The 22,616-nt window shown below is 40.6% G+C and overlaps 1 protein-coding gene across 10 annotated transcripts in view; it reads left to right on the forward strand.

Moving 5' to 3' along the window:
• LOC143286497 (band 3 anion transport protein-like) overlaps positions 1 to 22,616 on the forward strand; it is a 137,073-nt gene that overhangs the window by 105,007 nt on the left and 9,450 nt on the right. For all 10 annotated transcript variants that reach the window (XM_076594094.1, XM_076594103.1, XM_076594086.1 and 7 more), the window contains 11 exons: positions 6,537 to 6,836; positions 7,372 to 7,558; positions 14,109 to 14,318; positions 14,933 to 15,081; positions 15,374 to 15,568; positions 16,082 to 16,399; positions 17,292 to 17,381; positions 18,629 to 18,795; positions 19,607 to 19,860; positions 20,745 to 20,914; positions 22,076 to 22,249. In XM_076594094.1, the coding sequence (XP_076450209.1) occupies positions 6,537 to 6,836; positions 7,372 to 7,558; positions 14,109 to 14,318; positions 14,933 to 15,081; positions 15,374 to 15,568; positions 16,082 to 16,399; positions 17,292 to 17,381; positions 18,629 to 18,795; positions 19,607 to 19,860; positions 20,745 to 20,914; positions 22,076 to 22,249 (2,214 nt within the window). The remainder of the gene's footprint in view (positions 1 to 6,536; positions 6,837 to 7,371; positions 7,559 to 14,108; positions 14,319 to 14,932; positions 15,082 to 15,373; positions 15,569 to 16,081; positions 16,400 to 17,291; positions 17,382 to 18,628; positions 18,796 to 19,606; positions 19,861 to 20,744; positions 20,915 to 22,075; positions 22,250 to 22,616) is intronic.

Genomic DNA, 22,616 nt, shown 5'->3' on the forward strand with positions numbered 1-22,616 from the left:
TGCTTGTTCTTTATTTGTCCATTTACTTATTTACTATCTTTTTTTTCTTCTTCCTTTTTTTTAATTATTTTTTTTTTTAATCTCTAACAAACTGGATGTTTCCCTGCTGCTGATGCTGTGCTGTCACTGTGGACTTTGTACATGTTTGTTGGCTGATGTTTTGCTGCTGTTGGTTTGATGCTGCCAGTTGTGAACTGCTGCTGACTGTGAGGGTGTTTTGCAGACCGCCAAGGCTATGCACGTAGCAGATCTGTTGCAGTTGTGCGACGCCAGTCTTGCCAGTGCTGTAGAACTTGACATAAAATTATTGATTTAACAAAGAAAATCTTAGAATGTGGATCTGTTTTTCTTTTCTTTTAAGAGGCCAGTTATGTGTCGGGGGGGGGGGGGGGGGGGGGGGGGGGGGGGGGTGTTTTTCCAGACAGATAACAAAAAGTGTTTTTGTCCTCCATAATTGATTACTCTGAATGATCTTGGACCCAGTCGCATGTCAGTCTGTTTCTTAGGCCACATCATGGATCGTATCAATACAGTCTGAATTTAGGCATTTGTAAAAAGCTGCTCCTTGACAGATGTTTTCTTACCCGTATTGTGAAATGTCAGGCAGTGGAGCCAGAAGATGTGTATTTTGCTTCAAAACCAGGCAGTTTTTGTTGTTTTCTTATTATTACTGCCAGCATCTGTAGATGTTTTACGTCTATATGATGAAAGTTTGCAGATTCTGCATATATATATATATATATATATATATATATATATAATTGAATGAAATCCATTCTGTTCGGTAAGAAGTAAAATGAAGAAATAGTTAAGGCTGTCTTTATAAATTGCGTAGAAAAAAATCAAGGAGAAAACATGTTTGATTTTAGTGTGTGGTATTTCTTTTGAGGCTTTGAACAGTGGAGGTGGAGTTTTCATTTTGCTTTTTGTTGCGGTATGTTTCATTGGAGAAGCCTGGAATACGTGTAAAATGCTTGTTAGTGAGTTACATGTGCAGTGGGGGGAGGGGTATGATTTATCACATGTGACAGATGTGTACAAATGTACAGCGCATCTTTCTCTCGTTTCTTCTCCTACATCATGAAGGCATGTTTTGAAAGTTCATGGAGAAAGTAGATGAAATCAGGATAGGAACAGTAGTATTTGGATTATTTGATGTAATTTGAGTTAAGGCAGATATGTGTGGATTATGATCTTCATCAGCAGTGCCATTAATTGGCAGATGGGAGTTTATGGAACACCATCCAGTCCAGTCCCTCTCTCTGTCAGTTTCTGTCTTTCCTGTCTGCATTCTGCCTCTTTCTTTTTTTTATCAGTTTCCCATTTTCCTCCCATCTCTACACTCATATCACATGCGTACACAGTCAACTAAGTTATTTTTTTTTATCCTGTTTCCACCCGCCCATCCCCCCACCCCCCCACCTCGAGTGACATATTTTATTCTGTTCCCCCCGGCCCTCCCAGAGTGACATTGATGATAATGTTTGTGTGGTTGATGCCACTTTCAAGAGCAAGATAAAAGCATTTACATTGGGAGAGGGGAAACCTGCACATATTTAAACTGAAGTAGTGTGTGTGTGTATGGGTATGTGTGTGTGTGTGTGCATAAAAATGCTTGATGTACTGTGGTGTGTGTGGCTAGCTGACGAGCTGTACAGACCTTTCGGTGAGATTTCTTTCTGCTCATTTGTTTTGTTTTGATATTGGTGTGATCCTTGTTTCCTTTTAGTTTGAGCAACCCCACTTGCTGTCTTTCCATCTTTATTGCTCTCATCTCAGCCTCCCAACATTCTCTTTGTTCTTTGTCTCTGATTTCTCTCTCTATGTCTCTCTCCCTCTCACACCCTCTCCTGCTCTCTCTCATTCTCGCTCTCTCTCCTTCTCTTCCCCCCCTTCTCTCTCTCTTTCTCTCTCTCCGTGAGGTGATAATGACCATGAATTCCAGAAGCCGTTCAGGTGGAATATCCTCAACAGATGTTGAATGGTATAGCATATCTGATGTTAGTTTGTTAGAAACCTGATGTGTCTTGTGATTGATTTAACTGTCTGATCGCTGGTCTTTAGTGTGTATGTAGAACATTGGAAAACAGACTCTTGATTGTCAGCTAGCTGTCTCTTTTGTCTGAAGTCTGGTCTGTTCCCTGTGCTGAGCTCCCAAGGTCTTAGTGTGGACAATAACTTGTGTTTTTAGCTTGTGTGTGTATGTGTATGTGTGTGTGTGTGTGTATCAACACATTTTTTCACCTTTTTTTTTTTTCATTCTGCAGAGATCCCTAAGTCTATCAGTAGGACTTGTGCCATAGGGGAGCTCTCCTTAGAGTGGAATATTAGGATTTTTTCCTGCCTTCTGTTTGGCACACATGAGGGAATCCTTGTTCAGAGATTAATTGTACCCTGTCTCTCCCAGAGACATGTCTTGATACCTTGACAGCAGGGGTCACATCTTCAGGACCCTATGCCTTGCAAGACTTTGCTGTGTACACCTGGTGTACTTTTTTTTCTTTCTTTTTTTCATGTCACCAGACTTCTGTTGCTGTGGGCTCTGTTGATCAGCCAGACTATATGGAGACCTGGCCATTGTTTTTCTTAGAAAGGTTGTCATTAGTGGTTGAGTCCTGGTAACTAAAATCATGAACAACTTTTCACCAGGTGGTTCCTGATCATTTGATCCATGTTTGTCTCTGAATATTTTATCATGATCAAGCGGATGGTTGGGGATAAAATTCTTCTCAGGCTGAAGACAGCGTAGACACTTATAAACACAGTGTGGGTTTGTGAGCATGCTTGTTGATACATGTCTCTTACCATGGCTCCCTGCCCTTCTGCCTGCTGGAGTTGTTACAGGTGCACCATCCACAGGGACCCACAGAATTACTGTGTGTGCTTTTATCTATGTTCACAATCAATGTTCTAGTCCTGTGTGAAGGTGGAGAAATCCAGTGCAGGACCCAGATGCCAGTTTCACCACAAAGGCAAAGAAGATCCCAAACAGTGCAGGAGTATACACACAGCCCTGCTTGTCCCCTTTGCTGTTGGTTGAGGTGTCAGATGAGGAGCCATCATTGATGGATGCATCAGCCATTCTTTGTGCAAAAAATAATGAATGGTTTTGAGCATTCTGTGGGGTTGTTCAAACTTGTCCAGGACATAAGAGACTCCCCTTAGAATTTTGAAAGCTTTCTTGGGGTCAGCAAGTGTAGTATACACAAGTTGGTTTTTCTGATCTCTGCATGTTTCCTATGGCTGAAGTGACTCAAACTTTGAAAATAGTTAATCATTCAAATCTAAATCCATACAGACTGTCTGTTCACATTATTTTGGAGGGGATTGGAAACCTTTTCATGTCAGCAAGCTGTCTATATTAGAAAAATGAATAAATGTTGTTATTTTTTGTTAATTTCTGTAGGTGGGTGCATAGGTGTACGTGTGTTTGTGAGTGTAATTTTCTATTATTGATATTCTTAGCTAACCCTCAATAAAAGAAAACAGAAATAGTTATTTCCTTCTCTTTCCTCTTTTCGTCCTCTTCTCCCTCCCACCCACTTTTTATCTTTCTGTCTGTCTGTCTCTCTGTCCTCATTCTTTCTCATTTCAGAGTTGCTCATACTGTCTCTTTATCTCCACACTTTGGTGTCTTTTGTCTATCCACAGATTTACTTTTCTGTGCCAATGTCACAACTGAGTTTGGGAGTAAGTTTTATTTTATTTTATTTTTATTTTGGTTTCCTTTTTTCTTTTGAGTTCATGTTTTATTGCTGAAATATTTATCATTCAGTGATTGCAGTATGTTGGTGTTGTTGTTAGTTTGTTGGTTTGTATCTGGACACTCTGTCACACAGTTCTGGGTTTCGCAAGCACGAACTGTTGCACCTTTATTTTCAGTGTTAGGTTATATGAAAAACGAAGGGAAAAAAAAGACTGAAAAAAACAAAACAAAAAACAAACAAACAAACAAACAAAAAACAACGATTTAATTGTAATGATGGAAATAGAATAGTGATGAACCTAGCAGTTGTTTAGTGGATGGTTTGGATGTGAATGGAATGTAGATGAATGTGGAATACATGGACTGCGTGTGTGTATGCATTTATGATATTCCTCTGTGAGTATGACTGAGGTGAGTGTTTATATGTAAAGGTATGGGTGATGCAGATGGTCATAATTTCATAGATTTGATCCCTAAACACAGAAAGACAGGTTTGTTTTGTTTGTTTTGTTTTTTATTGGGGGTGGGGGTGGGGGGGTTAAGGAAAGATGTGATTACATGGAAAATGGGAGTAGGAAAGGGGTTAGGTGTTGGGGGAGAGGGGGGGGGGGTGGTTAGAAGGAGGCAGTTGGTGGCATTTAGTACAGTTCTTGTACCTCCATTTACTGGCACTTGAAACAGTGGGGGTGAGGGGGGGAGTGTGTGTGTGTGTGGGGGGGGGGGGGGGGGGGGGGACCAAATGTGATTATTGTGACCAACAGTTGAGAAAGGGATAGCAGGTTGAATTTGGTGGTGTCTCTAAAGTCGTGTGTGTTTGTGTGAATAGTGTAGTGTTTCATAGAGTACTTTTGTGGATGGATAATTACTGTCATGCTTTTTGTGCCGTCAAGCTCTGAAGTAGCAGGAAATGGGATGATTGAGAGTGTGACAGGGCAAGTCACTGATGTACAGATCTGAACATGCATGATAGTGTGTGCACACACTCACACACACTTGCACTGAAATGAATGTGTGTGTTTCTGTTCTTGCCCTGAAATTGTTCATTGTTAGTTAAAAAAAATATATTAGAAATTAGTGAACATACTAGGTTGTCTACTAATACATTTTGTTTTGGTTCTTTCATTGAAAAAGAATCATTTTGTTATTATTACTTTTTGTTTAAAAAAAAAAAAAAAAAGATTTTACTGACCATTCGCCATTTGCATGAAGTTAGTTCATGATTTGCATTGATTTCAACAATAACCATCCTCAATATGGATTAAGCAGTTGTAACCTTCCTTCTGGCCATCATTTTTCTCTCTGTTTTTTCTCTCTATCTCTTGTCCGTGTCTCTCTGTCTGTCTTTTTAACACTTAGTTTAAAAAAATATTTGTATGTGTTAGAAGGTGCATATGTACAAAGATATGGCAAAGTTAAAATGGTAAACATTTCAGTTATATTTCGAAGAAAAAAAGATGCTGTAATTAAACGTGGGTACGGTTGTATGTGTGCATGTTCACTTGAGTGTATACTTACTTGTGTGTGTGAGAGAGTAATTATATGTAGGAACTGACTTGTGTGAGCATGGGCGTACATGCATGTTTGAATGTGCATTTGTGTGTGTGTGTGTGTGTGTTGATACGTATGAGTTTATTTGTTCAGGCAAGTTAAAAATCAAATAAACGTGATCTGAAGAAGATACACATCTAAAAGGTTCTGTACTCTGCTTGCTTGACTTGCAGGTAACAGTTACAGGACCTGCCAATTTGACAATAATGTGGAAGTCAGTAGCTTGGTTTGTAATGGTCATCAGTTAGTTAAAGAAAAATTAAACAAATATCTCTTGCATTAGTTGGTTTTTTATTTTAATTTAAAAGAAACAAATCTGGGTGTTCAACAACAGATTTATGTGCATGTGAACACACACACACACACACACACACACACACACACACAAAATGTACATAATACATGCAAATAGATATTCCTCCTTGGTGTCTGCATGTACATTTGTTACCATGTGACTGATCATATGTTAAGTATGTGTAATATCACCACTTGGTAATTTTCCAGCAATTATTTCTTCTTTTCACATTTCTGATGTTCTTTCCAACAGATGGTTTTCAAAGAATAGCGTACTAACTCATTTGACAGGTCATTTTAAGAAAACACAGGTACACTCACATTTTACACAATGAACATTGAGGTGACTGCTGTAGGAAATAGCCCTCCTTAGTCCTTACATTTGTATTTTGAAACTAAGCTGGCATTCATTTGCATTTGGCATTTATTTTATTAATGATCTTCTTCTCAAGTCTCACACACTCCCATGTCTGACACAGACTAAAGAGAATGTTCTTACTCTGCTCAAGCTGAGCCATTCTTCATCAGCTTCCCTGCAGTGTGCGTCAACCCTTCTGATCACATTCACAATTCAACAGGGCCTTTCTCCAGTCATCAAAGAAAACATGGTATCTCACGGCTGCATGCATATCTTATGATATGTGTCCACTCCCCCAGGGAGAAAGCACATCACCATGATGCAGTGCCACCCAGTTTCTTTTTTTTCTGTCAGAAATGTGTATGTTTTACAGTCAAACTGGACTTTTCTACAGAATTTTGCCAAAGTTAGTGGTCTTTATTGTACTTTTTTTGGAATGTGTGGTACTAGTTTGTTATCAGTTCCAAATTTTACCAGGGACAGTGCTCTTTGTTGTTGTTTTTTGTTGTTGTTGTTTTAATGTGTGCTAATAAAGTAAATTATCTCTTCAGCATGTTACCAAATTCCCTCCCACCCCTCTCCTGTGCACACACACAGTGACTGACCTTGAGGTGGCGGGGCTGTTTGCAGACGCCGGACGGGGGTGTGCACATCGGCCTGGTGCCCCTGGAGCAGCAGAAGCGCCATGTGGCGGACATCATGCGTCGGATCCCCGTGGGGTCAGAGGTCAGCACGGTGCTGGTGGGTCAGGTGGACTATATGTCACGGCCAGCGCTGGCCTTTGTGCGGCTGTCGGAGGGTCAGACGCTGGAGAACCTGACGGAGGTGCCGCTGCCTGTGCGTTTTGTCTTCATCCTGCTGGGGCCTGAGAAGGCTGGCATGGACTACCATGAAGTGGGCCGATCCATCTCCACTCTCATGTCCAACCAAGTGGGTGCTGCTGCTGGCTTCATCAGCGTGTGTGTGTGTCGTGTGGAGTGGGAGAGTGGAAGAAAGAAAGTGTACAACCTGCTTTTTTGTATTTGTGTGTGTGTGTGTGTGTGTGTGTCTCTCTCTCTCTCTATGTGTGTATATATATATATATATATATCCATCTCCAACTCCATCTCCATCACCACTGTAATGTCCGTTCAGGTAGGTGCCATCTTCAGCTTTTTCTTTTCAGGGGGGAGGGGGATGGGGGAGGAGGGGATTTGCACCAGAATTTGTGACATTACGATTTCTGTATTTCAGTGATGGTGATTGGGGTGATGAAAATGCTGCTGTGAGGGTCAGTGATGTGACATAGATCTGTCTTAGCCTTGATTTCTCTTGATTCACAGTGTGATTGCAGGCATTCTGTGATGTGGCATAGATCTGTCTTAGCGTCATTTTCTCATGATTCACAATGTGATTGCAGGCATTCTGTGATGTGGCATAGATCTGTCTTAGCCTCATTTTCTCATGATTCACAATGTGATTGCAGGCATTCCACGATGTGGCATACCAAGCGGAGAGTCGGGAGGAACTGCTACAAGCCATCAACCTCTTCCTTGACGACTCCATTGTGCTGCCACCTGGTGATTGGGACCAAAAAACTCTCCTGCCCATCATGGACATGGCACGCAAACGAGCACAGATACGTCGTCGCCACAAACAGAAGGAGAGAGATGGTAAGAGAGGGCTGAGTCCTAGGAAAACTTGACCATTTTATTACTAACAGCAACAGCCTGTTGAAAAAGAAAGGTCCAACATGTACCCCAGTATTAAGGAAACCTGTTGTAAGCGTGGGATGTCTGTATGCGTGTGTTTGTATCTCTGTGTGTTAGCGTTGAAATTATTGCTGCTTTCAGTGAGTTGGGTAAAGGAATGTATTATTTCACATTGGTTTAAGTGGAGGGGAGAGGATGCAGGAGAAATTGTGGTATGAATATGAATAGGAACAAAAACGAAACAAAAACCTGTTGTGGTTGTTGAATTTTTATCCTATCCCTTTAGTGATCTAAGACTGACTTTTGTATTAAAAATAGATTACTTTAAAAAAAAACACACACACATAAAAAGAACAGTACCACCCAACTAACTGCTAGTGAGGGATGATTGAATAACCGATGTTTTGTGACCCCTTTTCCCCTCAGAACTGATCAACTCAGGGCGCCGATACTCATTGGTATTGAGAACTCTTGATAAACTAAATGCAAGTAAGTGGCAGGCTGGTTTGTCAGTGTGTGACACGGTTCCTGCTGCCCTGACTCCCTGCCATGTCTGTTGTGCTTGTTCTGTGTGGTATCGGCTGCCGTGTCAAGGTGAAATTCCATAGACCAGAAAAACCAGTGCGAAATTCGCATGCACACTTCACTGAAAGAAAAAAAATTCACATCAACTTTTTTGTCGCCACAGATGTTTTTTCTTTCGTATGAGGGAATTAAATTTTCACATGCTAATTTCACTTATCTTTGGACAGACAGTATTTGATAAGATTCCCCTCTGCCAGGCCTGTTACTTGAGCAAATGGCTTCTTTGTTACTGCGTGTGTTTCTTGAAGAGATCACCATCAAAACATGCATGGACTTCAAAACATTCACTCAAAAAAATTGATGCTTTCTCTTTGCTTCACATTTCTTCCATGACAACAGGACTGCATTCAAAATTCCCTCATTTTCGAGGCTTAGTGCTTCTTTGATTGTACCAGTGCCATGGTTTCAATCAAAACTGGCATGTAAATTCTGTAGCTGTGGATAGACTGCTCTTTTTTTTCTTTGCATGAAAATTTTGTAATAATTCTTTGCATGCAAATTTCACATATTATTTTGTGCGGGTCAGTGGAATTTCACCTTCAGTACTGGTATGCCTAGATGCCATAATTGTCTTATCACTCAGTGTTGTCGTCATCACAGATCTTCTGATCTGCTTTTTTTTTTTCTTTTTTTTTCTTCTTAATCCTAGTTAGTATGTTTGGTGTCATTGTCAAATCAACTGCAGTTGGTTGGTGTACATTTGGATTAAAACCAACAAGCAAGTGTTCTGATCCAACATGTGTAATAACTCACGTATGCAAATGCATGCACATATAATGCACTTGTTCTCTCTCTCTCTCTCTCTCTCTCTCTCTCTCTCTCTCTCTCTCATTCTCTCTTTCTTTCTTTGTCTTTAATTCTGCCTCTCTCTCTCTCTCTCTCTCTCTCTCTCTCTCTCTCTCTCTCTCTCTCTCTCTTCCCTCCTTTCCTTTATCCCTTTTCAGGTTCTGTCTTCCACTGTCAAAAATAGTGAAGGAGGGTAAAAATTCAAGGGATTGTACCAGGTAATCAGAACTTTTGTTGAAGGTAAGAAAGAAATAATGAGGATAAGTGATGTAAGAACAATGAAAAATATGAGGGGTGAGATGAGAGAGGAAAAGCAAAAGTTGGAGGTAGAGAGTCGGTGGGTAAAAGGATGCTGCAAGAAAAAAAGAAAAAAAGAGAGAAGACTATAAGCTGTATAACACAAAGTGTGAAGCTAGATTAGATAATAGATTGATTAGAATGAATCAGTTAATGGATTTTCTTAATTGATGGAAGTGAAGTGAGCACAAATCATGCTTTTTTACATTCAGCTGTCCGTGCATAGTATTTTTTTTAAAAAGAAAAAGAAAACAAAAAACAACAACAACAACAACAACAACAAAAAACAGCAAATAGAAATCAAAATAATAACAAGAAAAGATGCAAGGAATTACTGAAACATAGGCGCGGTGCTCCCACAACCATATGTACATGCATATATGTGTGCACATATACACATCCATGATAACTAATAATTAAGTTGGATGTGACTTGTTAATGCACTGCTTTCCAGATCTTTGTTCTTTACATGTTGTGTGTGTTAACATTATCATCCAAAAGATTGCAGAAGGGTACATTAGTTTGGAATGTCATTGAGGATGGTTCGTTCTAGTTTGTTCGTCTTTCTTTCTTTCTAGTATCTTCAAGTTCATGGACCATTAGAGAAACCCAGGGACTGTCTGGCATTTTTTTTCCTTGGACATTATAGAATATGTTAGAATTTTGTAGAAAGTACCATCCATTTGTATCTCTACATTTTGTTTGCCTTTTGTGGATAGTTAATTAAATTGTTTTATATCACTGAATGTCACAAATATTTTACCTGGGCTTGTATGACAGTGAATGTTCAGGTGGGTTTTTTTGTTTTGTTTTTTAATTAAGCTTTTATGATCTTGAATAATAATATAGTTCAAAGTACTGAATATTATTTATTAGACTGCATTCCTTAGCCTAAGCTGCTGTAAAGTCAATAGTAAAGACATATTATTATTAATACTTATATAATGCCTAGCCTTAGTCAGAAACCAAACTCCCAGGTGTTTCACAAAGTCATTTGTACAAAATGCTGCCTACCTGGGTAGAGCCATCTGACAGCTGCCATTGGGCAGTCATCATTCATTTCTGGTGTCATTCAACCAGGCGTTACTTGTGCGCACACTCACACACACACACATACATACACACATGTATATTAGAATAAATTTTTACTCAAACATTTTGCCAGGAACAAATGTCTTATTGCCATGGGTTCATTTTTATGCGCTAAGTGCATGCCACTCTGGACCTCAGTTTATTGTTCCATCAGATGATTTGCATCCAGACCACCACTCATGGTCCAGTGGAGGGGGAGAAAATTCTGGCAAGTATAAGATTCGATCCTGCAAGCTCAGAATCTCTCACTTTCTAGGCGGATGGGTTATTACTGGGCCACCACTCTACACCATGCACCAACTTTCAGTCCTAAACCTCAACCTCAGAAAGGCTTACAACCTCAAACTAGTGATGTTCTACGTCTCTTATCGTGATGCTCATGTTTTAAAAGATGCATAGAACAAGATCCAGAAACTTCTTCAAAGAGGAGAACAAAAAGAAATTGTGAAAGGAGCATTTGGACAAGTTGTTCAGTGCCTGTGTTTGATGTAGTGCAAGCTGATGGGAGGTGCTTGCCAGCATCAATTTCACATTGTCTGGTCTAGTTTTTTTTCATGAATGGAAATTTTTTTTTTAAATTTTTCTCCCCAGCTTGCTGTTTAATTAAGTACAAAGGCAGTTGAGACATTTTCCAGCTTCAAAACCTTATTTCAAATATCTTACACACTGTTGTTGTTTGGTTGTTGTTTTTTACACCCCTTATGGTTTTCTCTCTCTCTCTCTCTTTTTTTTTTTTTTTTTTTTTTTTTTTTTTTTGTATTGCATAAAAAGATATGCATAAACTGTTCTGATTGAATGTTGTGGTGCATAGTTCTTGAATAGAGATGTTGGTGTTGTGTTGACAAACTGTGTAGTGGTGATGGTGGTGGTGTCTTACCCTTTAGAAACCAGGCTAGGGACAAAGGTTCAGATGATAACATTATCTTCAGAAGGCAGTGGAGTAAAACAGCAGTATCAGGGTTAGTAGTAGGGGATGAACAGGTATTTTAAGATTATTATTAAGGAGTAAACAGGGGTATTGATTAAGGGTGGTATTGAAGGGTAGATAGGATTATTAAAGATGGTGTTAAAGAGTTGCCCAGGGTATTGAGGGCGGTAGGTGTGACCACACTGTCACAGAATATTCTCTCATGGAAATGGTCTTATATGTGATAACATTGTGTAAATGAATAACCAGTTTTTTTTTAAACATTTGTTTACCTTTTAAAAACAAAATTGTTTATGTGCATTATTCTGTTTATTTGTGTATTTATTTATGGATATATTTATGAACAGTTGACTGGTCAGCAGATTTGTCTTAGTCAGAACATGCTTGTTAGATATGTTGAATCATTCCAAGAAGTGTGAACAGTGTGAAGAAGTATTTCCTGTATCTATAAAATGTTGAATACAGTTTGGGAATAGGTTTGCTTAAAGCGAGTCATCTATTAAAAACAGAAATTTGTTTTGATGAACAACTGACGGCTTGGAATTAATTATCAGTCATGCTGTACAACACCACTGCACCTCATTACATCACTGATTTGGATTTGTGCACACATCTGATTGACGTCTCTATTTATTTGTTAATTTACTTTATTTATTTATTTAAAACTCTTTATTCAATTATTCATTGTTTGCATAGCTGTTTATGTTGATCATTTGTAGTTAGGAGCATGCTGGAAAAGAAAAAGTTAGTATGAAAAAATTGTTATGTTCTGATGTTAGAATAGTTGTCCAAAGTAGCTGCTTGATTTTTATGAAAAATGAATGTGTACTGATCTTAGAATAGTCATAAAAAATAATTGCTTGCCTTCAGTTAGACTGTAAATGTGGTGCTAACAAATCATATTCACAATTATATTTAAAATGATGCTCTTTACAAACGGAGTGGTAACTGCAAGGGAATAGAATTCGAAGCATTACAGAAAATTAAAATGAAAATATATTGAAAGGCCCCCTTCATTGTTCCATATTTGTCTATCATCTATGTCAGATTTTCCATAACTATTGTTTGTGTTGTAACCTGATGTAAAGATTATAGTAATTTTTTATCATTATGATTTTAGTTCTCAGGAGCATTTAACTTATTAAAAAAAATAATAATAATATAAAAAAGAAGAAAAAGAAAAAAGAAAATGTAATTGAGTTTTCTTGAAATTGTGATTTTTTTTTTTTTTAAGTAAAAAAAAGAATGTAAATGAAAGGAAGCTGATTTTTTTTGTAAAGTTAGAATGCTTCTTTTAATGCAGGAAATTTAAACCACAACACCATACACGCACGCACGCACGCACACGCACACACACTCTCTCTCTCTCTCTCTCTCTCTCTCTCTCTCTCTCTCTCTCTCTCTGCTAGTACTGACTGGGAGGCATTTTTTTTTGGTGCATCTTGAAGTTTTCTTCTGTCTGAAAAAATCTTTTTTTGTCCTTTTTTTTTATTTTATAGAAAAGTGTTTCTTCATACTTTGTGGTGTATTTGTTCGGTGTTAGTATTCTACTTGTAATTCTGAAATTGAGGGGACATTTAAGTTTTTGAATTTGATTGTAAAATTCCATTTATGAACTAGAATACATTTAAGATATGTTTGGGGATGATAGATTGTGTGTGAGTTGTTGATTTAGTGTATATGAAGAAGACCGTGATAAAGATGAAAGTCCATACATGTTCTCAATGAAACTTCTCTCACTTTCCTCAACATACTTTTTTCTTCCAGCCACCACATATTTGAATGACTTTCATCTATTTTCAGCCACTGATTGAAACATATATTTATTCAGTCAAGGACAGTACAGAGCAGCAGTAAACACTAAAACATTGAGCACAACAAGCAGTTCATGAAGCATTCTCATAAGATAGTATCAGTAAGTGCACAGAATTGACTGCTGCAAAGAAACATTAACAATAATTATAGAATAGTTTGGAAGGGGGGGGGGGGGGGGACCTGCACACACACACACAGTGGATCTGTGTTGATGATGTTTACTTTTTTTTCTTTTTTTTTTTCAAAATCTCTGTGTATATTTTGGACTGTTTGTTTTTAATTCTTGCAAAGCAGAAAGACATTCTTTTCTTTTTCTTTCTTTTTTCCACTTAAAAAAAGATCTTTGTTTATTTCCCACAAAAAAATAACATAATTAAATATACATCCTACACGTATCATTTATGGCATGGGAGTTTTTTATGATTGAAAGGAAAAAAGGGAAGGCAAGAAAAGAGAAATAAAAAGAGTGAGAAAAGGAAATCACACTCTTACTTACATAGAAAAAGACGAAAGAAAAAAGACAGAGACTGACAGAGAACAATCTTCATGATCTCCCTCTTATTTGTCAGTAAACTGTGTGAAATTATCTTTCTACTTAAAACATATTGGGAAAAAAAGTTATTTTGAACAATACGTAGAAGCAAAAAAAAAAAAGTAATGTTTTTATACATTGTCAAATGGAAAAAGCATAAGAATTTCTTTTCATGACTTGCTTGTTGATTTTGACTAAACAATATTCTCTCTCTGTGTGTCTCTGTGTGTCTCTCTCATCTCTCTCTCTCTCTCTCTCTCTCTGTCTCTCTCTCTCTCTCTTGCTCTCTTACACACTCTCTTTGCAGACAGTGTGTTATGTAATACGTGAAAAATGCTGTGCAGTGAAGGGGGGTGCGGGAGGGGGGGTTGGGGGGGGGGGGGGCGGTAGGGGGAGCATCTAGCATTGACACAGACGGGGTGTGCTAGCACCGTATGTCACTCACAAGCCTGTTCACACATGCTGTGTCCGTTCAGCACTGATGGAGAAGGGATCCCCGGACATTCCAGCCGACCCACTGCGACGCACAGGCCGCATCTTCGGCGGGCTGATCAACGACATCAAGCGACGCTACCCCTTCTACGTCAGCGACTTCCGTGACGCCCTCAGCTTCAAGTGCCTGATGGCCACCATCTTCATCTTCTTCGCCTGCATCTCCCCCTGCATTGCCTTTGGTGGTCTCCTGGGTCAGTGGGATGGGCAGGGGAGGGAGGGTGTGGGGGCAGGGGGTGGAGGGAAGGAGTGTGTGGGGTGGGGGTGGGGGGATTGCAGACAAGCAGGGGGAGTGGAGTTGATGGGTAAGGGCATGTAAGGGGGAAGGGGTTGAAAGCAGGAAAATGATTGTATTGTATTGAATTCTATTGTGTTGTATTGTATTCTGTTTTATTGTAGTATATTACGTTTTGTCACAACAGATTTATATGTGTGTGTGTGTGAAAATGAGTGTGAATTATATACTTCACTTTGATATGTTCAGTGCATGGAGAGAAGGGGGTGGGGGTGAGTGGAGGGAGTACAGTTAATGAGAGGAGAGGAGGGTCAGAGGAGAAACAAACACCAAGAGAGATACTGGGGTTGATTGACATGAAGGATGGAGAAGGGGTGGTAGTTTACAGGTTGGACAGGGAATCATTCACTTGGTATACCAGTCACACACACACACACTCACACACTCACACACACTATTTACTGTTCACCCTACTCCTGCCTTTGCAGAGGTATCCAAGATGACCAATTCAGTCACTGCACCGCCCGTCTCCATGTCACATCCTCAAAGTGTCTCTTTCTTGCTGTGTTGCAGATGAGAAGACAAAGGGACTGATGGGGGTGACGGAGACGATACTGTGTACCTCCATAGCAGGCATGATCTTCAGCTTGTTCTGTGGCCAGCCCTTGTTGTTGATTGGTGCTACTGGCCCAGTGCTCGTCTTTGAACAGTCTTTGTATAATGTGAGTGTCTGGCTGCAAGCTTTTCAGTATCACAAAAAACAGCCACTCCCACCCATAGGTTTGGACTCCTCTCCATATTCATTGTCTTTTTTCTGACTTCAGTAACCATGTCTGATGTTGATCCTTCCATGTGTTTCTGTTTAATCTTCCATTTATGTAGATCCCATTTATTCTCCATGCATTTTGAAATACAGATTGGGCTTTACCTGATAGAACCTGTCTGGTTTCTTTCCTCCATCCTTGCATAATCTTAATGAGTTTTTCACATTGCTGTTTGTCTTCTGTTGGGCAGTTTGCTGAATCATATGATGTGGAGTTTCTACCCATGCGATGTTGGATCGGTCTGTATGTTTGCCTCATCTCCATCATCACTGTGGCTCTGGAAGGCAGTTTCCTTGTTCGCTTCGTCACACGCTTTGCCGAGGAGATCTTCGCCATTCTCATCTCCATCATTTTTATTTATGAAGTCGTGAAGAAACTTGTACATGTGAGTATTTTGGAATCTAGACGGCAGAAAACTGTAGTAGTGGCAGTAAATGTTAAGTATGTGACTGGGTATATGATATGTATGTGTACAGGACCATGAGCTGTTTGTTGTTGTTTTTTTCCTTAACATCTTATTCAAAATTCGAGGGCAAGACAAACCCTGAATTAAACCTTAATGGTAACATTGTTTCAGTCCAAAGTTTGCATTTGGGCACTTTATCATGAAAGACAAGTACATTAGTAAGATTGTTGTAATTGAATTTGGAAACATACCTTTTTTTTTGTTGATGATGAATCCAGCAGACATTTATGTTCAGTAAACTTCAATATCTGTTAGTATCTGTGATTTGAATATGTGCTGATATGTGTTTTGAGTGCTTGGGTGTGTATGTTAATGTTCAGTCATGTGTATGTATGCATGTGTATATGAACATTCAGTTCCATGCTTTGCTCATAAACACTGATACTTATATTTTCATGTTTGTGTGTGTGTGTGTGTTTGTCTCCACTGCAGACCTTTGAAGAACACCCCCTGGTGACCTCCTACAACTGTGAAATCAACATGACCTATGACCCCTTCCCCTCCACCACCAACGGCAGCAGCAACGTCACCATGGCCTACAACAACACCCACTTTTCCCTGCCCCCCTCCACAGGCAACGACAGCGCCGAGACACTAGTGTTGAAGGAGTCATCCCACCACGCCTACAACAACGGGGAGCCCCACCGGCAGCCCAACACCGCGCTGCTGTCACTGATCCTCACCATCGGAACCTTTCTCATCGCCTACTTCCTCCGCATCTTCCGCAACTCCCGCTTCCTGGGCAGGAGTGTGAGTGGGGACTGGGGGCACTGAGGGTTCAGAGGAGGGATCATGATGGCTTTGATGAGGAAATGAGAGGGTTTGGAGGAGGAAACGTCATGGTTAAGAATAGGATACATGAGGGTTTGCAGGAGGAAACACATGGGTTTGGAGGAGGAAACAGGAGGGTCTGGAGGAAGCGTGAGGGTTTGCAAGAGGAAACACAAGGAATTTGAGAAGGAAATATCAGGGTTTATGAGAGGAAACACAAGTGATTTGAGGAGGAAATATGAAGGTTTACAGGAGGAAGTTGGGGTGGGTGGGGAGGGAGGGGGGGGGGTCTACAGGAGGAAATATGGTTTTCTTTAGAGGAGGAAACATGATGGTTCAGAGGAGGAAAAACAGTGGTTTAGAGGAGGAAACGTCATGGTTTAGTGGAGGGAATGTCATGGTTTAGAGGAGGAAATAAAGACTGTGTGATTATATGCTTTTTTTCTAAACATATGCAGAAACTTTTGTGCATTTGTGTGTGTGTGTGATGTGTGTGGAGGGGTAAGGGGGACATACGTGTAAAATGAGTAAGAGATATATTTGCATGCTTATTTGTGATGAATGAATCATGTGTTTGTGTGTGTTGTGCATGTATATATGTTTTTGTGTGAAGGATGTGATATTTTTGGACGTGTTTATGTGTACGCGTATTATGAATGAATGACATGTTTGCATGCGTGTGTGAGCGTGTGTGCACGCACATGTGCATGTGTATGCACTTGTGAATGTGTGTATGAGTAAGTGGTTTTAATATGTGTAAGTGTGTGTGTAAGTATGGATTCACAGGCCTTGTGCTATTGACACATGTGCGGCTGTTTTGAAGAGGAAGGCCCCCTTTCCTAAAGCATTAACATGCAGGTGTGCTGTACAGGTGCGGCGAGCACTGGGTGACTTTGGTGTGCTCATTGCCATCCTGGCCATGTCTCTTCTGGACTACCTCATGAAGGACACCTACACACAGGTGAGAAACAGGCGGGGTTTAGTTTAGGCATGGAGGCTTAGTGATGTCTTTTACTTGCAGACAAGGTTTTTGGGGTGAGGGGAGTGGGAAGAGCTACACCCCACAGAGATATTCCATAAGAAAAAAGAGGATTGATACTGAATGAGAGATAAGCTTTCGGCTGTGGTGGTGTGCTATGCCATTTTGACTTTTCCACTCTCCGTGACAAATTCAGTAGGTCACAGACACTCGTGTGACAACTGAAGGTTTCTTTGTGGGCACACACACAGACTGGAACTGTCAGAACTGCTAATAACATGAGCAGGATGGCTGATGATTGGCTAATGCAGAAAAGAACTGTGAATCTTACTGATAACATCAGCAGGATAACTGATAATTGACCGATACAAAAGAAACTGTCAGTATGGCTTCATTATATGAGCAGGATGACTGAGATTTGACTGATACAAAAGAAACTGAATTGCTGATAACATGAGCAAGACCACTCATAACTGACTGACTCAAAAGGAACTTTCCATATTACTGATAAGATGATCAGGAGATTTGATGGTTGACTTATAAAAAAGGAACTGTCAGAACTGCTGATAACATGAGCAAGAGGACTGATAATTAAATGATATTAAAGGAACCATCCAAACTGCTGTTAACATGAGCAGGGGGGCTGATGATTGACTGATACAAAAGGAACTCTCCAAATAAATTACTGATAACATGAGCAGAAGGACTGATAATTCATACGAAAGGAACTCTGAATTGCTGATAAGAAGAGCAGGATGACTGCTAATTGACTGACAAGAAAGAACTGTCGGTATGTTTTTTGTAACATGAGCAGAAGGACTGAAAATTGACGAAAACAAAAGGAACTGTCTGAATTGCAGGTCTGATTCACCTGATCTAGTTTCACTTGCTCTGTGATCGTGCCACCACTCTCAGTGGTATCTTGAGCATTTGATTCTTTGTCCTGTTTCCCTTGCCCACCATTCCCATTTTACCTATCTACCCCTCTCTCTATCTTTGTGTCTCTCTGTCTATCACACACACACACACACACACACACACGCCAATCAAGAAAGTGATTAGTTTTGTTTGATTTTCAAAACAACATGAAAAAAAAACATACGCATGAAGGCACACAAACACAATGCATATTCGCACACACACACACACACACACACTCACGTACGTACGCACACACTAGCGCAGATGGTGAGAGAGTGAATTGAGCGTGGTGGTTGGTGTGTGTGTAGAAACTGCAGGTGCAGGACACCCTCAGCCCAACACGGCCAGACAAGCGTGGCTGGTTCGTCAACCCCATGGGCATGAAGCAGGCCACGCCTGTGTGGGTCATCTTTGCCTCCATCATCCCGGCCTTCCTCATCTTCATCCTCCTCTTCATGGAGGTGCAGATCACTGAGTGAGTGACACGAAGCCTGTTGAGAGGGGGTGGGGTTAGGGGGGGATGCAGTCAGTTCAGTTCAATTCAAAATGCTTAATTGTCTGCTTCAGACAATTAAAACAGACTCATTCAAATGCTCGTCAGCAGATAAATACGTGATTTGAAAACAAGCAAATAATCGGAACTGCCTTCCCTGGTCACCACACACACACCAGTCATCAGGTAAAAAAAACCAAAAAACAAACATAAAAAAATACATTCAGGTAAGAAAAATGTGTTTTATGACTGAAGTGAAATGAAGGAAAGTGAATGACCCATTCAGCCCCCCTTGTAAATAAATCATCATGTAAAAGGAAAAAGATTTAGGAAAGAAAAGTTATAATCTTCCAAACAAAAGTGAAATGAAAATAGATGAATAACATGTACACCCATCTTTGATGACTTTGTACATATTAATCACCAGGCAAAAGGAAATCATTCAGAAAAATTATAACTTCCCAAAATAGCCCCCTCACTGCCTCTCCCTCCCATCCTGGTCTACAGTTTCTCCAACTTTCTCTTTCCATACATTCATATGTTTTTGTTTTTTGTCTCTGTGAATTAGGTTTATGCCTGTGTGTGAATGACTGATGTGTGTGAGCAGTTAGATTTTTCAAAGGAAGAGCAGCCCGAATTTCACACAGAGGAATTTGTTGTGACAAAATGTACTACAATACAATACAATACGATATAATACAATACAAGATAATGCAAAACAATACATGCAGTACAATACAATACCACACCACACCACACCACACAACAACACAACACAACACACTGTGTGCAGGATGATCCTGAACAAGAAGGAGCGCAAGCTGAAGAAGGGGTGTGGGTTCCACCTGGACCAGTTCCTGATGGGGGTCATCACCTTCCTGTGCTCCCTGTTCGGCCTGCCCTGGATGTGTGCAGCCACCGTGCGCACTATGGCCCACGTGTCGGCCCTCAGCTCCTACAGCAAGACCCACGCCCCTGGGGAGAAGCCACACCTGGTGGGCGTCAAGGAGCAGCGTCTCACCAACTTCGCTGTACACCTGTTCATTGGTGAGAATAGTTTGATGGTTTATATGGGTCAAACATCTGATGCTTATTTTCTTCTCTTTTTTGTACAGCAGATGTAGTGTAGCGTATATCATATATCAGTTCTGTCCACACACTCTGACACCTTGAAACTGAAAGTGGCTGCTAATGCAGTTGATCGGGAGCAAGCTTACGTGTGTGTGTGTGTGTTGCTCTTTTCTTTTTCTTTCTTTCTTTCTTTTTTTTCTTTTCTTTTTTTTAAATTTTTTTTTTAGGTGGGGTTGGGAGGAATGTTCAATGCATTTGAGAGGGGTTTTTTGTGTGTATTGGGAATTCTCTTTTTCTGTATTGTTTTTGTTCCGTATTTGCGCAAAAGAGTTGTTTGCCTTTGGAGGAAGAAGGTTTGTGTGAGTGTAAGGGATTAATGTGTGTTCATTTTGTTGTTTTTTTGTGTGTTTGTTAACCAAAATATTCCTGCGCTCTTTTATCAGATGTATTTCCTGCAATGAGCAGACAGTATTTAGATCAGGTCTGTTTGACTGGCACTGTGTTATGTTTTTTCTGCTTTTTCTGCATTCCCAGTCCATTTCTCTTTCTTGTTTCTTGTGGCTTTGAATTAAAAAAAAAATTATCTTGTTTTACTTTTTTTAAATATCTGGGGTGATAAATTAAGAGGAAAGGCTGATGTCGTCAGCACAGCACACTTAAGAAGCTCCATATTTAAGATAATTTGTCATAAGCTGTGTTGTTAAACAGGGTTGTTGGTTTGTTTGTTTTTTGTCATGTATGTGTGTGAGTTTTATGTTTAAAATGTTTGAACATTTTATCTAGTTGGGGAGTCTGATATGGCCCTGGATGGTGGCAGTCAGCTGGACTGTAAGCAACACTGTCAATTTGTTTGTGGCCAGGTTTGTCGTTGTCATTGGGTCCTGTGCTGCGTGCCATACCTGTGATGTCTCTGTTCGGCGTGTTCCTCTACCTGGGAGTGTCGGCCATGAGTGGGGTGCAGATGTTTGAACGTATCAAGCTGCTGCTCATGCCTGTCAAGTACCATCCGTCTGTGGGATACGTCCGCAGGGTGAGTCAGACAGGCCTCTGTGTGTGCGAGAGTGCAAGGGGGGAAGGGGGTGAGGAGGGAGGGGGGCAAGGAGAGGCGTACACATGTGTCCCTGTCACATTTTGTTCACAATTGTGTACATGCATAGTTAAAGGTAAATAAATACACATGTGTACACACATGAGTGCACACTCACACACACACACACGTACACACATATGTTTATGTTACTTTGACAATCAGTTGTGTCTGACTGCGACCATCAGAACAGCAGTGGAGACAGCTGCTGTCATGACTACAGGGTGAGAATTTGATCATAGTTGAGTGTCTTACCCAAGTTACATGCACACTCTCGCCGCCAAGAAGGATTTAGTACAGTCCGTGTTGGGGTGGTCCCCTAAGGCAAACTAGCCCCTCAAGGCTGCAGCGCTAAGAGCCAGTGCAATCTTGCTTCCTACTTTGCTGCTGGCGCAACTTTTAGCTTATGTCAGTCTCTGATACAAACCGAGTGCTGAGCTGTACATAGTTAAACACTCACCATATATACACATACACACACCTATGTAAACACACACACACACACACACACACACACATATTCACGTACACAGGGTAATCCATTGTGATGTGTATGTCGTGCTAGCCTCACATGCAGGTGTGTTTCTGTGTATGTGTGTGTGTGTGTGTGTGTTAAGGTAATCCAGTATGATGTATGTGTTGTGTCCACTTCACTTCCAGGTGGATGTGTGTGTGTGTGTGTGTGTGAGGAAGGAGACAGAATGGTTAAGATGCTTATCTGCCAGTACAGTGTCCATGAGGGTCTGGGTTCAAATCCTTTTTTGACCTTCCAAGTTTGACTGGAAAATCAAACAGTGTCTAGTCAATCAGATGAGACAAGAAACTAAATTCCCATGTGCAGCACTTGGTGAACTGGTACAAAAAAACATTGCAACATTAGTGTTGTCCTCTGGCAAAATTCTTTTGCGGAGGGGATATATATATATATATGTGTGTGTGTGTGTGTGTACATGCACTCAAGGCCTGACAAAGCTTGTTCAGTTATGCTGCTAGTCAGGCATCTGCCTAACAGGTGTGGTGCAAGTATATGGAAGTGCCTCCTTGAGAAACAAAATCAGAAACTGTGTGTGAAATTGTAAACTGTGTTGTGGTTGTGGCCCACAGGTGCGAGTGTTGCGCATGCACCTGTTCACGATGATCCAATTGCTGCTGCTGCTGATCCTGCTGGCCATCAAGTCGACATCTGCCGCCCTCATCTTCCCCTTTGCCCTCATCCTCCTCATGCCCATCAGGCACCGTGTCGTCAACCGTGTCTTCACAGCACAGGAGCTGCAGGAGGTGTGTGTGTGTGTGTGTGTGTGTGTGTGTGTGAAAGGTTTTGAAGAAGAGAAAAGGAGGGGGCAGGGTGGGGGGGGGGATAAATACGAACAGAACACATGTACAATGAACACCACAAGCCGTGGTATTGTGCACAGTACTGTGTGACAGTATCTGAGTCCGGACATGCATGTCTCCAACATTATGTTTGACACAAATGATCTGTTTTGTTTTGTACTGTATGACTTTAAGTGATGAGACAAGACATGCACCTTTCCAGTAGATATTTCTGACACAAATGATCTGTGTTATACTGTGTGACTGTATGTGATAATACACAACATGCACCTCTCCAGCAGATATTTTTGACACAAATAATCTGTTCTGT

This window comes from Babylonia areolata, chromosome 1 (genome assembly GCF_041734735.1).
Source record: "Babylonia areolata isolate BAREFJ2019XMU chromosome 1, ASM4173473v1, whole genome shotgun sequence".
Lineage (NCBI taxonomy): Eukaryota > Metazoa > Mollusca > Gastropoda > Neogastropoda > Buccinidae > Babylonia > Babylonia areolata.